Source organism: Rhododendron vialii, chromosome 11a (genome assembly GCF_030253575.1).
Source record: "Rhododendron vialii isolate Sample 1 chromosome 11a, ASM3025357v1".
NCBI classification, from domain to species: Eukaryota; Viridiplantae; Streptophyta; class Magnoliopsida; order Ericales; family Ericaceae; genus Rhododendron; species Rhododendron vialii.
The window spans coordinates 13092142-13107421 of record NC_080567.1 but is presented as its reverse complement, the minus strand read 5'-3'; the positions used below and the strand labels follow the sequence as shown (position 1 = coordinate 13107421).

At 43.4% G+C, this 15280-nt stretch overlaps 2 protein-coding genes across 2 annotated transcripts; both read left to right on the top strand.

The window, feature by feature from the left end:
- Positions 1–2846: 2846 nt before the first annotated feature.
- Positions 2847–3636, top strand: LOC131308316 (putative gamma-glutamylcyclotransferase At3g02910). Its single transcript, XM_058335226.1, has one exon. The coding sequence runs from the start codon at positions 2855–2857 to the stop codon at positions 3506–3508; it is 654 nt and encodes a 217-aa protein (XP_058191209.1). The 5' UTR covers positions 2847–2854; the 3' UTR covers positions 3509–3636.
- A 3168-nt stretch (positions 3637–6804) lies between these two features.
- On the top strand, positions 6805–8062 carry LOC131308460 (glycine-rich cell wall structural protein 1.8-like). The gene has a single exon (XM_058335397.1). It carries the CDS (start codon positions 6808–6810, stop codon positions 7831–7833), a length of 1026 nt encoding a protein of 341 aa, XP_058191380.1. The 5' UTR covers positions 6805–6807; the 3' UTR covers positions 7834–8062.
- The last annotated feature ends 7218 nt before the right edge of the window (positions 8063–15280 follow it).

The window sequence follows — 15280 nt, the reverse complement described above, 5'->3', positions numbered from 1 at the left end:
CAAGAAATAAAATACTGCACGGTGTAACACACTACGCCGTGCAGAGTTGTAAAATGCCGCAAGGTGCAGTGTATCCGGTATAGAATTTTTTTTTTTTTTGTGCTTTTTGAATATAAAGCTCATTTGAGACCCAAACTCGGAATAGAAAGACTGAGAAGGGCCTCGATCGGCTCCCCCTCAAAGCTAAACGTGGTTTAGCCCAGGAAATTTGTTTATATCTTTTGATCGAAGCTTGGATGTACTTGAAGATGGAGGAATGAAAGTTGATTTGGATTTGAAAAGCTTGAATAGGGATTGAAGAATGTGGGGTTGTTTGGATGCTTTGAGGTGTAGGTCCTTCTAAGTCAGTAGTTTATTGAACTTAAGAGGAGAAGAAGAATGGGGGTATTTTTAGAGAGAGAGAGAGTGAGAGTCTAGAAAATGGCAGAGTAACTTTATTTGGAGTTGAAGGGTACTTCTTAACTAGAGGGGGGGGTGTATTTATAGGCAAAAAAGCCAAAGATGAACACTACAAAGAGGAGAGGTAGCTTCTGGGCTGAATAAAATTTATTCTCTGCACCTGCAAGCGTGGTCGACAACTTTCTGCAACTGTCAGAACTTTTTCCCAAAACGCCACGCAACATAAAGAGAAATGCCGTGCTATATATTGAAATTTCGTGTGGTGGAGTGATTTTTTTGGAATTTTCTGAAATGCCGCGTGGCGTTTCTGAAATGCCGCGAGACGCTTTCAAACGCCGCGTGGTATTGTGTGTCAACATAGCACATCAAACTTCGCGGGGGCGCTCCGGATATTCCTGAACTCGGATTTGGGCGTGGTTTGAAGCGTTGGAAAGCTTGTCAAGTCCTCTTTCTAATCCAATTGATTTCACTCAAAGACGTTTTATACATTGAAATATATGTCCATTTTACCATCAGTGTGTCATGGAAAAAGTTATTTTTGACTACAAAAATGCATTTTTCTCTTTGCAATTGAACCGGGGGCTACCCTACATGTTTGGAAAAGGTATTTTCTTGAGGTTTAGAGAAGGAGTAACAACCCTACATGTTTGGAAAAGGAATTTTCTTGAGGTTTAGAGAAGGAGTAACAAATGAGCAACAATCCAAGCCTCGAAAGTATATTTTTCCTTATTTCATCATCGGAGAACTTAAAGATTATTCGGAAGCCCAGATTGTGGTGTCTACACAACCTCAAAGGCAATTTACTAAAGGCCCAAGCCCAATGGACCGTAGTTGAAGTTGGTACTTTTAACTTTCTTAACAGATTTTTACCTCTAAGTACAGAAAAGTGACATCAAATTTTCATTAAGAATAGATGGAATACTTAATTATCATTAAGTCTACTTTTACAAAAATACATTTCCCATTAATGGAAGTGTCACCTTAGAGTTTTAGGATATGTTAGGGTTTTAGGGTACCCTAGTACCCTTGGGTGACCTAAAATCTTAAGATACACTATGGTTTTAGGGTTTCCTAGCATTTTAGGGTACTTTCGGGTTTTATGGTTTAGGATACCCTAGGGTTTAGGTTTAGGAACTTGCATAGAGCCCCAGGGTTTAGTCTTAGGCACTTTCATAAGGGTTTTAGGGTGCACTTTCCTATTATATGGTTTTAGCGGTTTGCACTTTCATAGGGTACCCTAGGGGTTTAGGCATTTTTATAGGGTACCTTACGGTTTAGGCACTTTCATTGGGTGCCTTAGGGATTAGACACTTTTAGGGTTTAGGGTTTTAAGCACTTTCATAGGATTTTAGTGTTTCATTAATTAAATGAGACTTGCTAGGAATTACGTAGTACTTTTTATTTTCTGGACCTAAAGGTAAAAAGCCCTTTTCTTAAAGGCAATTATAGAAGGCTAAAACACCTCAATGTATAGAGTGTACTGCTATGTGTACCTATCCCATGTACATATGGGTTTTGTGGGGTGGTATAATCCATTCAATTTTGTTGGATCACCTCCTAGACTTACAAGCTCTCACCGGCCCATTCCCAGCCAACTATAATTGAAACGATCTCTCTCCTCAGGGTTATGAATTCTGTACCGTACTGGTTAGTATCGGACAGTACTGGACTACTTTTAAATTTATTTTATTCATCTAATACCAAACAATATTGGTAAATACCATACGATCCCAAACAAATACCGGACGGTACCCGTTTTCATTAATAAAAAACACTAAAAACTTAATGCATTTTACCATCTCGTTTTGACTAACAAAAAACACTAAAAACTTAACGCATTTTACCATGTGGTTTCCACTAACAAAATTTTTTTTACCAACTCAACAACTTGGTACTCTAGCTGGTACGATTTTCAAAACCTTGCCTCTCCCTCAAATACCGAAATTCCTATGTAACTCTGTATAATTATTGAGGAATTTTCGACTGTTGAATCGCATAAAAATTGTACAAAATATAAAAAAAAATTCTCACACTATCTAACGACCCAAAGTACATGAGTACATAGGTTTCTTGGTACAGGCGATTTCTTGTGGGACTTAGCTCCCGTCCAGTGCTACCCCTCCGGTCTAGTTCAGTTTGGACCATTTGTGGGTTTGAGAAGAGCCCGAAATATTAATCCCTAATTGAAATCGTTCACATTTTAGGGCTCACTAATTACATCAAAAATTCTGTTAGATTAGATACCGTTTGGTATGATTTCGAAATGAAACACAAAATTGCACTCATTTGACACAATTATCTAAAACTTAATGCATTTTAAAATGATATCAAACAGTATCCGATCAACTCGTAATATTTAACATGGTCATGGTCAAACGAGCTCTAAAATATGAACAATTCTGTCATTGTTTTGGTCTCGAAAAGAGTCCACAAATGGCCGTGGACTAGATGGGGGATGTTAACACTGGACTGTCTGGACGGGAGCTCAGTCTCAATCCTTTCTTGTGCACTCGCTCTCTCTAGTTGTTTTGTTGGAAGCGGAACTGGAGAGACGACGATGGAAATAACAGTGAAACCCGAAGCCAAACGCAGCCTAATCTTCTCCTACGGCACTCTGAAGCGCGGCTTCGCCAACCACAACCTCATGCAACATCTCATCTCGTCAAACGACGCGGTCTACCTCGGCAGGTACCGCACCCTCGACGAACTACCTCTCGTCTGTGGACCCTACGGTGTCCCCTTCCTCCTCAACCTCCCGGCCGGGCCGGGTCGTCACCCGATCCGCGGCGAACTCTACGGGGTCTCGGACCCCGGGCTGGCCCGAATCGACGAGCTCGAAGGCGTCACCGTCGGCCACTACGAGCGGTTCCCGGTTCGGCTCATCAAAGATAGAGAAGACGGAGAAGGAGGAGCGGTGGTGGAGGCGGAGGCGTATTACTTGAACCGGAGTTTTGGGGAGGAGATGTGGAGGAGGAATGGGAAGGTGGGGTTTGGGGAGTATACGGAGAAGAAGGCGAGGGAGTATGTGAGGAGGGATGAGAGGCCCAAGGAGAGGAGTTTTCTTGAGGAAATTCGATTGTTTGTTTCGTCGTCATCTTCTTCTTCTTAGTAAGCATGCGAAATGGCTGTGGGAAACATGCATTACCAAAATAAAAAAGCGTCATCAATATTGCTATTGTTTATAATTGTGAATTTACATTGATTTCTATTTATTAATGTCAACTTTTTCAATATAGTTAATTCTTTGGCATTGGTTGCATTTTTCTCTTATTTAGAAATAAAACTTGAATAGGATTTTGTTTGGTCAACGTTTTTATAACTTACGTGTTTGGACCAGCATATGTGAGCAAGAGCAAAGCTCCTGAGCCAAAAATGAAAGGTTTCGAACCTGATCTTAGTGGTCAATGTTATGCTAATACGGGCCGATCAAATAAAATACTTCAAACTCCAAACTAAATGGCCATGAGTTCAAGTTTGAATCTTTACTGTTTTAGGATATTGAATTTGATTGATTCCGTGAATGCAGTTTGTGTTTGTTAAACATTTCGTTTTATTCATCATCTATGCTGGGAAATCTTTATTTGACATTATCAGGCTGGTATCCTATGGTGCCATTAACATACGTCTATTTCTGCTTATGAAAGACCCTTTTAGGTCCTTATATGTGAAGCGATCCGTTATGGCACATGATAAAGCAATTTACTTCTAATATACCCTTGCTCCCACCATGTTGTTGCATGGCTCACCGCTCACTCTTTTTCATAACATTGGATTATAAAGTAGGATCTTCATTTGTTACTAGTCTGTTTAATTAACCTTTTCTGATTAGGGTAGTGACTGAGTTGTGAATCCCCTTCCATATATCGGGTCAATGTGGCACCGGTACACCACTGTTCTATAGACTTGCTCTGGCAGAGCAAATTTTGCATGGGACTCTGGATTAGTTGTAACCTCACCTTAGATCAATTTGTGTCAAGTCTCAACAAAATACTTCGGAGCCTTGAGTTTAGCTCTTGCTCTATAAAATAGTTATGCAGAACAAAATTTTGCATTGCAAAAGGCCCAAGTTAAGGACGTATAGACCATGGGTCCTTGTTATCTTACACTACCTACCATTTATTTAACTCTGGCCTTGGTATTGTCCGGATAATAGTTGCTGCAATATCTATACAGAACCACGTATTGCGAACTCAGTTGCCAACCTGCCGTTGCAATCCCTTTTAGAGAAAAATATGGTCGATTCCAAATTGAATTTTATTTTGTGGTTTCTCTTGTTTCTTTTCATTGTCGGCAATCATATGGACATTTGATTATCCACGCACCATTTAAAGTGGCAATGGGGTTTGAGAAGTCTCTGACTATAATTCAGAGTTCAATTTTGGTAAAGTCTATGGATGGGTGAATGCTGATGAAACTAGCTCTTGCACAAAAAAGTGTCAGAGGGCCTTCTTGTGTTAAAGGAGGAGGAGAAAAATTGATCTTTGTGGACAAATAAAAGATATGTCACCAGATTTTCAATTTTAGCAAGTTTACTGGTGACGATTGCAGGAAGAGTAGCAGTGATAGAGGTATCAATTTAATGAAATGTGTGATAATTGATTTTGTTTCTACAAGTACATAAAACTTTTTGCAATTCTACTTCAGATAAGCTTTCATAGTGTTGACAATAGCATCTTCACAATTCTTGCATTTCCGTTACTATCACCATATTTAGAGAATGGTGAAATCAAACTTCCTTCCTTCTGTCTAATAGCGGAATGTCTCTTACCCACCTTGACTACTAAAGACCTGCTCAATTAAAAGGTCTTTAGCACCTTAAGGTCACAGTATCCATTACTCCATTGTAACTGTGTTACTGTGGTGACGTAGCCTTGCTTATAAACAGGACAGTCATCAACATTGCAAAATTTAGCGGTTTGAGTTGCTGATTCTATAGAGTTCCGTACTTGTAAACTCCTTGGTTGATCGATAGCATCAATGCTTTTATTCCAGGTACACTTTCATTCTCTTCTTATTGCTTTGTATTGCGGTTCAAACTTGTCTCCATTTTGTGGCAATCAATGTGTTACCATGTTTTTTATTGGTTTCTATGATAGTTACCAAGTTCATAACAATATTAAGAACCTACAACATTCTTAGATCTTACAGCTATTTCGAAATCAAAAGTTGAAGTCTCCTAAAATGGAAAATAGCTGTCTAGCATTCTCTTTCTCCACTTTTTTCCCGAATCTTCCTAGTTTCTCTATAAGAAAGCCCTTACACACTGATCACAATGTACAGGTTCCAAGTTCAAGTCATTGACTGCAGCAAAGGACAGGACCATAGGTTAGGCACTTCTTGCAAAGTGAATACATACAGTAGGGGCTACAAAAGTCCTCACTTTCCTTTTTCTTTCTTGGGTAGAAAGTTGTAGTCTCTGGAAATCGGTGGCAATATCTTATCTGTATGGTTATGCATGCCTATATATGTACAAAGTAATGGCAACACTGCTTTGTTGGACAGCACCACTACAGATACCATAATGAGTACATCACATGGAGAGATGGACTACTACCCACATAGTGTATTGGGATCTAATGTTCAAAACGAAATATCATGGACTTTGGCATCTCGTTATCACGTTCAGAAGTGGACCATCATAATTCCAAATGTGATCAGTAATTGGCCTTGATGCTGTCCGACTCCGTTTCTTTTTGCCCACCTAGAAAGAAAGAAAAAGGTTGGCGCATCTCAATTTGGCTGATCAAAAAAAAAAAATTTCCTAATGTGAACATTAATTGGCCTTGATGCTGTCCGATTTTGTTTGATTTTGCACACCTAGAAAGAAAGAATAAGTTGAAACGATTTTCGTAAAACGTTTCAAAAGGAGTTTCCGTTGCTTATTTTCATATGGGTTGGCATTGAAATTAAGCCATTTGTTTCTTTCTGTTGGTATTAGGGAGTATGTTTTAGGTTTGATTGTTCTCAGTGTCAAACTATCAAGCATTATTCGAGCAAGAACAACATTTTGAATTTTTCTGCAATCAGATTAATTGTGTTCATCATAAGTACATTGGGAACACTTTTATTAACCCACACTGATCTCTGGACTGGGATTGGAACCCCGCTACAGATTAGCGTGGAGATGCCTTTGCAATGGCAACAGCCGCACCCCAACGCTATGTATTACTCAATGTAATGAAAGATGTACAACTGAAACTGTGGTTTATTTAAGTAGCAATGGTATATATAAGAAAATAACATTACCATCCTTATTTTGGTACTGAGGCAAAAGAAACAACGTATATAGTTCAACTTAAGCTAATTCATAGTGTTAAGAAAAGAGTTTGAATGAGTCTTGATATCCATCACATTGTTACCTTAGTAGGGAAAGAATTTTAAAGCATTTATAAAAAGTTTGGCCTAAAAATGTGGGATACAGCAAATACACACCAGTGGGTATATAATGGTACAAGAGAGGGCATAATTGAGGAGTGTCTAAGCATTAGATCACATTGTGGGGACTCCACAACTTCTCTTTGCATGTGCTTCTTCACCAACTCTAAGCCCTTAACGTGCTTTAGGACCCCTTCAAATGCTTATAAATACCCAAGAATTTCTGACTTTGGAGTCATGGTTGTGGGATTTAAGCACATTCCCATGGCTAAGTACAAAGTTTTCAGCATTGTTATCTTTGTTCTCATAGGTTTAGTCGTATGTTCTGCGACTAGATCCCTGTTTGGTCTTGGAGAGGGTGGCTATGGTGCAGGCCATGGCACTGGAGGCGGCGGTGGTGCCGGCTATGGAGGCGGCTCTGGAGGTGGTGGTGGCAGTGGCTATGGAGCTGTAGGCTATGGAGGTGGCGGAGGAAGTGGAAGCGGTGGTGGTGGTGGCTATGGTGCTGGAGGAGAACATGGTGCTATGTTCGGTGCAGGTGGTGGCGGAGGGAGTGGTGGCGGAGGAGGCTATGGTTCTGGAGGGGAGCATGGTGCTGGATATGGAAGTGGGGGTGGTGAAGGAGGTGGTAGTGGCTATGCTGCTGGAGGAGAACATGTTGGTGGATATGGCAGTGGTGGAGGTGGAGGAAGTGGTGGCGGTGGTGGTGTTGGTGTTGGGTATGGCGGAGGTGGAGCCCACGGAGGTGGTTATGGAGAAGGAGGTGGCAGTGGTGGTGGTTACGGTGCTGGAGGAGAGCACGGAGGCGGCTATGGCGGCGGCGGTGGGAGCGGAGGCGGCGGTGGAGCAGGTTATGGTGCGGGAGGAGCTGGAGGGAGTGGATATGGTAGTGGTGGGGGTGTTGGCGGTGGTGCAGGAGGAGGACATGCAGGTGGGTATGGCGGTGGTGGCGGTTCTGGGGGCGGAGCTGGCTATGGTGCTGGTGGTGAACATGGGAGCGGATATGGAGAAGGGAGTGGGAGCGGTGAAGGTGGTGATCATGGTGGCTACACCCCATGAAAATACCCTCTTGCTTTCTCACTCTCCAAAAAGGATAAATCTTTTATCAGGAGGACGTAATGTATAATAAGATAAGATATAGCTTGTAATGAAGGAGGATGCTTATTAAAATTTATGTCTGGAATGGTTAAAAGGATGCTGGATGCATCTAAGATTTGCATATTTATGCGTATTGCTGTCCTCGATCGGATTTGTCAAGTAATCAAAGACATGTTACATTCGGGTGAAAGTCTCTAAGATTTGCATTTGCATGTGTACTCCTAGTTGTAAAATGTCTTTGGTGTCTGTTTGACAATCATACATGATATTTGCGTGAAAAAGAAGAAAAAAAAAAACTCATTTTCTACGCGAGTTATTAGGTGTTTTTGAAGCAATGCTCCACGCTACTCACAATGCATGACATGTCAATTTGTACCAAAAACCCAACACAAATGTTATTGATCCCAGAGTATTTACCAATAACAACACACTTGAAGTGCTACATGACCTTGCTCCAAGAACGTTGATTAGCTTGGTGTTGCATTTGTGCAAAGAAGACAAGGAAAGAATTAAGTTTCCGTAGATTATGTAGATAAGAAGCTCTGCATCTATGATTCTTTCTCATATGCTATAGAGATATTTTCCAATACGCACTTTCTTTCCATGTGTATAATATGCAGTCTAGTTAAACGCAATCAAATTCTTCAAATGAGTTACATAGATTCATAAAATCTCATAACTAGATTGGACTCACAGGTTTAATTTGTGGTCCGACTCTAAACCATTTGCTCCTATGATTGTTGTGAATAAAATCTGATTTTCACCATCTGCTGCGCGCAAGCATGCTTCCATAAAACAAACTGACACAAATGAGAACTTTGTTTCAAGCAAAAGCAAGAGAAACATGAACAATCTTCGTCTTTATCGGTTTACATACACAAATGAGAACTTTGTTTCAAGCAAAAGCAAGAGAAACATGAACAATCTTCGTCTTTATCGGTTTACATATGAAAAGTCTACAGAGTATATTATTCAACCAAAACAAAAGGAAACAAGAACAATGTTCATCTTTATCAAACATACCTATCAAAAACTACAGGAGTGGCATGAAGGATGGTGATTTGCTCAGTGGCAAGTAGTTGCAAGGGAAACCCCGTTTCCAATTTCATTTGGGGTTTTAACTAAAATAATGTTTGGCTTGAATTCGAAAGCATGAAAATGTTTAAATTAAGTTGTAAAGGATTTGCTGTTGCAAAAAAAGTTGTAATATTAATCACACTTATCAAAAAAAAGGAATATTAATCACCTAACTTTTTGATATTTGCTATTCCATTTGCTCTTATGCATTACGAGCGATAGATCTTCAAGGTCCACGGTCCAAATGTCCGACCATGTCTTTGGAAAATACTGATGAAGACACCACAAGCAAAATTATGAAACATACGGAAGCTTCAAAAACCGAGTATAGACAGACTACTGTTTTTTTTTGGATAAGCGACAGACAGACAGACTACTGTTTTATACATACACTGATGGAAAAGAGATCATAGCAGTAATTCTGGAATCCAAACGCTTTTGAAGGAGAAAACTCACCCTACAGAAGTCATCAAGGCTTGTGTTAGTGGTCAACTATTGTTAATTGTCATTGTCAGGAAAAAAGATCATATTTGATGAATCCCTCAACAAATCCAATGACATAAAGACTACTTGTCAAAGCCAACGAGGGATCGTGATGGTCAATTGACTCAATTTGAAAATGAATGGGTAAATATCTGTGTATAAATACGCTCGCGCAGAATGTTATGCCAGGCATGACATTGAGGCAGGCTTCCGATGAGTACCCATTTGTAGGTTGGGGTACCGCGAGGGTGTGCTTACGTGTGGATTTACGAGAGCTGGAGAGGTGCGATTAGTTGATGATTAGAGGAAGGAATAGAGAAGTGATCTAGTGGGGTGAAGGAAGGAGCAGGAGGACAGAAGAGACAAAGGCAGTAGGTCCCTCGTCTTTCTGTGGTAGGCAGTGATTGACTTTCCCTAAATAGACCGGATGAGATCACCTTTTCTCAGAAGAAGAATGTTCTCCTTCCTCAAATTCAGTACTCCCAACTTTCTCTCTCTAGGAAAAGTCAGCTATGTCAAATTAGGGGGAATGTCATAGGTATTTATAGGGCACCTGGACCTAGGTCAGGCCCATGATGGAATTCTTATAAAATCCAGACCCCTCTGTACCTTCAGGTTGGGGGAGGGTCGTCACAGACGGGCATCCCCCACGGGATAACCCATGGATGGGCTTCCTTCATAGGATGGCTCCGCAGACTCACACCCTCCCACAACGAGGCCTCCTTCCCAAGCCACCAAGCCACTAAATCCTCCCCTATTCCCGCTGGAGCAAGGTCGTGACCAGTGGCGATCGTTTTGTCTCTAGGGTCCTTCTGGGTCCTGTCTTTTGACCCAGAAGGGAACCTTTTCACAATCTAAGGACAACTTCTTTCCTTCTGTCTCTCAAGGGTCCGCAACCCAACCACAATGGCTATTGTGGGTTATTTAGTGACAACGTTCTCCTTTCGCGGCTAAACCACCCGCGGGACCTTGCGTGCTTCCCGCGTGGCCTAGCTCACGTGGGTCCCTGCGTCACGTGGCTTTCTGCCACATGTCCTCCTGTGATTGCCCAATCAACAAGTCTTCTCCCAAGTCAACAGGTCAATCGATCAACCCTTTGCCCCTTAAGTCTTTGCCACATATCGGACTGTGGTAGGCCGGTCAACAAGTCTTCTTAGGTCAACGATGCATGATTTTATTACGCATACATATGCCCCCAGCGCGCCCACAGAGACCTCTGCAGGTGTGCGCCATCCGTAGCGTGCACTTTCGAACCATCATGTCTTTTTGTGATGAACTGGCTCGATATGTCCCTTCGTTTGGCATCACGTCCGTTTGAGTAATAGTGGCGACGTTTGGTGCGTAGTGGTGACTTTTGACGCTCCACCGTTTCATTATTGCATTAACCTTCTTCCTATAAAAGGAACCCTTAGCCATTTTTCTATTCCCACTCACACTTTCGCTTTCTCTCTCTAGTACTCAAAGCTCTCTCTCCCTCTTTCCTTTCCTTCAACGCCACATCTCCGCGGCCAAATCTCTTCCTCCTTTGCCTCTTCTCACGCACATAACGATGGTGCAGGATACTCGCGGGCAGATCGTCGAAGAACCAGTTCCTCCTCCGGAGGAATGGCCCATGGCCCCTTACCTGGTGACTATACGAGACCCCTTCTGGGTGGCTGTGGCTGCTTACAAGCCAGTGGGGAAATTAGTTAATGCTCCGCGGTTCCTGTTTGGGGGCGCGGAGACTCCACTCGAGAATGCGGACCCAATCGCTCCCTCCTCCATTGTGCGTTTACGCATAGAGCATGGAGACATCCCCTTTTTCAGAATTGCACCATGCTGTGTCTTGCTCCCATCCTGCGGTCTGGGCCGAGTGGGTGAACGATGTACTCAACGTTGTTGCTTATCACAAGAAATTGGAGAGGACAAATTTTTAAGAGGCCGTTGCTCTGTCGCGCGACCTTACATGTTCTGCGCAACCCAATGACGAACACGAACCTCGAGCACACCATATCGCACTGGAGCGTTGATACCCATACTTTCGTGTGGGCGTGGGTGGAAGGAGGCCCCTCCTTGGTGTTCTCTTTCTCCGATCTATCTGCCGAAGTGTGTGCTGATGTCGCGGCCCTCATAAGGGCCTCATGTTTCTCGAACAAGGCGAGCGGAAGACCCCTTCGATTGCCAAAAAGGTGTCTTGAGTTAGCTAGCTCCGTCACTTCTTCAAGGATTTCTAACCAGTGAAGGCAGCTGCGGGAGGAAATCGGAATGAAGAGTCCGGCCCAGGATACCACCAGGGTCTCTACCTGCCCGCCTTCCATTCCTACTTCTTATCTTACTTCGTCTTGCCGGGTTGCCCCACAGAAGGTCCCTCTCTATTCCATCTTGCGGTCCCCCTTGCCATGGGCGATGAAATCCTTTTGGCTCCTCTATTCCTAGGCTCCCTCTATGAGCATTTGGACCTTGTTCACGTGGACAGTGAAAGATCGATGGGTCACTATGACCTGCTCTCCATAGTCCACACCAACTATAGACACCCCAATCCAGACCTCGAAGGTTCTTTAAATTCTCCGAAAAGCCCAAAAAGCTAGCCAAAGCCCAGAATTGGACCTAGAATACCGCACAGGATACTTACTAAACCGCATGGTGTAGTAAATTTTACTACACCACATGTGGTCCTAAGGTATACCGCACGGTGTTTCTAGGAAAAGTTTTGACTAGCTCATAAAGTTGTCGGCCACACTTGTTGGAGCCATAACTAAAAAATGGCTTAGCAGAGAATATAACTTCTAGCCGGCCTAGAAGCCACCTCCCCCATTTGCATTGATATTCCTTGGCTTTTGCCTACAAATACACCCCTCATTTTAGATGAAAGGCACCCCTCCATGTCTTGAGAAAGTTACTCTGACATTCTCTTGACATTCTTTCTCTCTCTACAAAAATCCTATTCTTCTTCCCCTCCAAAGCTCAGCACACTACTAGCTTTGGAACTCCACCACTCCGAAGCTCCAAACTTATCCTCATCCAAGCTCAAAACCGAAGGTATAAAAGCAAGTTTCCTTGGGCTAAGCCTAGTCTTAGCCCTGAGGGGAGCTTTCTGCAGTCACACTTAACCTGTTTGTGTTAAGTATTGACTTAAAAACCATATTCAGAAGTAAAACAAAATAAAAACCAGTGACTGTACTGGAAACACTACACCGTGCGGTGTTGTGATACACGCACGATTTAGTGGAATCCGACATACGGTGTTATGCTGTTCATCATTCGTTTGTGTTATTTGTCTTGATCACATCTATCCACTATTGGCTACGCTAATGTTACTGAGAGAACATTGAAGGTGCATTTCAGAATGAAGCTTTGTCTAAAAACCATGTCTTTTATTTTCTAAAAGAGGTTTTCATGATCATTCTCAATGATCAAGTGCATCAAAAAGGGTTTGCAAACTGTTTTATGAAAAACAAAATCAGTAAAAATAATAAGAAAGCTGTTTGGATCAATGGTTTGCTTTATCCTGAAAATACGTAGCTGTTCTGAAATATGCTTGAAGTTACACCGTATGATGTTTTAAGGAACAACGTACGATGTGTTCAGGTATACCGTGCGAGGTTCTAAGTAACAATAGCGGGTTGTCAGTGAGAAGGTACATCGCGTGGTGTACGGGAAAACCGTGCGAGGTATCTTGGTACACCGTGCGGTATTGTTTGTAATTGAGGCAGACTGTTGTTGTACTGTCATTTCATTTTTGCACATCATTCATTTGCTATCTACTATACAGTAAGCACCATGGGCACGCCAAAGTGATATATTCATTCCCATGACCTTTTCCCTTATTTGTTTTCTAAGAGTTTAGTCTTCTAAATGATATTCAAAGTTTTTCCCTTTGAAATTGTTAAACAGAGACCGATTTTTACCGGGCAAATGGGGTGCTTTTTCAACAAAACCTTCCTCATTCATAAAGAGGCTCCCGAACCCAAAATCTCAATGTTTTCACTAGGCCAAAAGCCTTCTTTTCAAATCAAACCCTTGGTTCTCAGATCATCCATCTCAAAAATCCGGGTGGCAACTCTCAAGCGCATCGGTCAGGGAGCCCACACCAACTTTCTCTTGTGCTTTTTTCTACGAGCATTTGCCCTCGATCGCGTCGAGGCCTCGCCTCATTGACTCGGGGGAGCACCAATTCCGGGCCGGGAGGTGGCATAACACTAGCGTGAAGGCGTCATGGTGGATCACCTCGACAACGTCAGCCACTTCATCGCGCGACCCTACGCGGTAGACTTCATAGGGGTCAAGAGCAACGGGCACATCCATCTCCTGTCCCCCACGCCTCTTTCCCAAGAGGGCCGAGTCGAGAGGTTAGCGAGACCCTTGATGAATGGGTTCTTGATTGCGCTTTCGGGGTGGATTCCAACACTTACAACAGGGGGCTTCTAGTGACCGCGTACCGCCCTGACCGCCTCTCTCACTAGCTGGGCTATGACCAAGGCGTGTTAGGGGCAATTGCTGGTCGTCCCAGCGGTGAGGATTGCCAATAATGTTTTCTTTTTGTCAACGCGGTTGAGGCAATCCGCGGATGGGACAACACGATAATCCCCTTATGAACAAATGCTAGCGTCTTCAAAACCAATTTTTGTCTCTACTGACGGAATACTCTGGACTCCTTTGCTCGCTCCATGGAAAGGGAAGCGGTCAACCCAGACATGCCTGTAGTACTTCTGCGTCAATGAAGCCGAAGAAGAAAGAAAGGCGCAGTCAGTTTAGCCAATGGGTCGTTAGCGATGCACAGCCGCTGGCCATGGCCCTTCCCACTGCTACTCCAGCGGAGCCTTCCGACGCATCTACGAGTTCTCCTTAGCCGCATGCCGGCAGCCGTGCTACCAAGAGAAAAGGTGCACTAGCTCAGGTGCCCCGGCCACCCGTTTCACGCACCATCCCGCAATCTAATCCACATGGCAGCAACCCGAGGAGGAAACGTCCCCGCAAGATACTTGTTACTGGCCTTCCCTTTCTTTTGTTTATTCTTCTTCTTGTACTCATTCCTGGTCGCGGGCTACCAATACATACCCTTCTTCTAAAATCTTTCAGGCGGGGGAACTCGTCCATGGGTGGAAGAAAAAGGGGACACGAGACCGTCCACCTCTCAGCTAGCAGCCTCTACTCCGCGTCAAGGCTTCATAAGTAAAGGTCTTTTCTTGAATTCCTTTCTCTCTTTCTTCCGCACCAACTTTCTTGATTATTCTTATCGGCTAAGGGTCTCGACTCACGTCCACGTCTTCTTCTCTTTCCCTCTTTTTCCCTTAGTCCCAGGAGGTGATGGCGACGGAGATGACGAGGATGACAATGATGACAAACCCCTGTCCGCACGGATCCCTTTTTTGTGCGCCTAAGCCACTACGGTTGCTGCGGCCACTCCCCCCGGAAATCATTGAAATTGATTCTCTTGCAAGGAAAGTGCATAGGGTGGAAGAAGTTGCTCCTCCTCAAGAACCAGTGCCATATCCGCGACCTCCCTCGGAGAACTGTCAAGTAGAGGGAGGTATGTTCGAACCTCGAATTGCTTTCGATGACCTCTTCGAGGTTCCGAATACTGTTTCTACCTCTTCTTCCTCCTCGAAGGAGGATAATTATTATCATATTCCCGCTGGTTCATCTCCTGACCCAGACCCATCTCCTTCTCACACAGTTACTTTAGAGGCATGACAAAGCCTCCCCACACCGGACACTCACGAATGCGCTGGTGATCATGATGTGGACATGCACAGCCAGACCCAGCAGCTTAGAGAAGATGATGTCGCTGGGTTGGGAACTTTTGGAAAGAAAGTGGGCCCTCTTGCGGAGGATCCTATTACCACATCTCCTTCGCACGAGCTATCCA

Excerpts from the sequence above, each read along its gene's own strand:
- LOC131308460 (XM_058335397.1), top strand. The coding sequence starts at position 6,808 with ATGTGGGATACAGCAAATACACACCAGTGGGTATATAATGGTACAAGA.
- LOC131308316 (XM_058335226.1), top strand. The coding sequence starts at position 2,855 with ATGTTAACACTGGACTGTCTGGACGGGAGCTCAGTCTCAATCCTTTCT.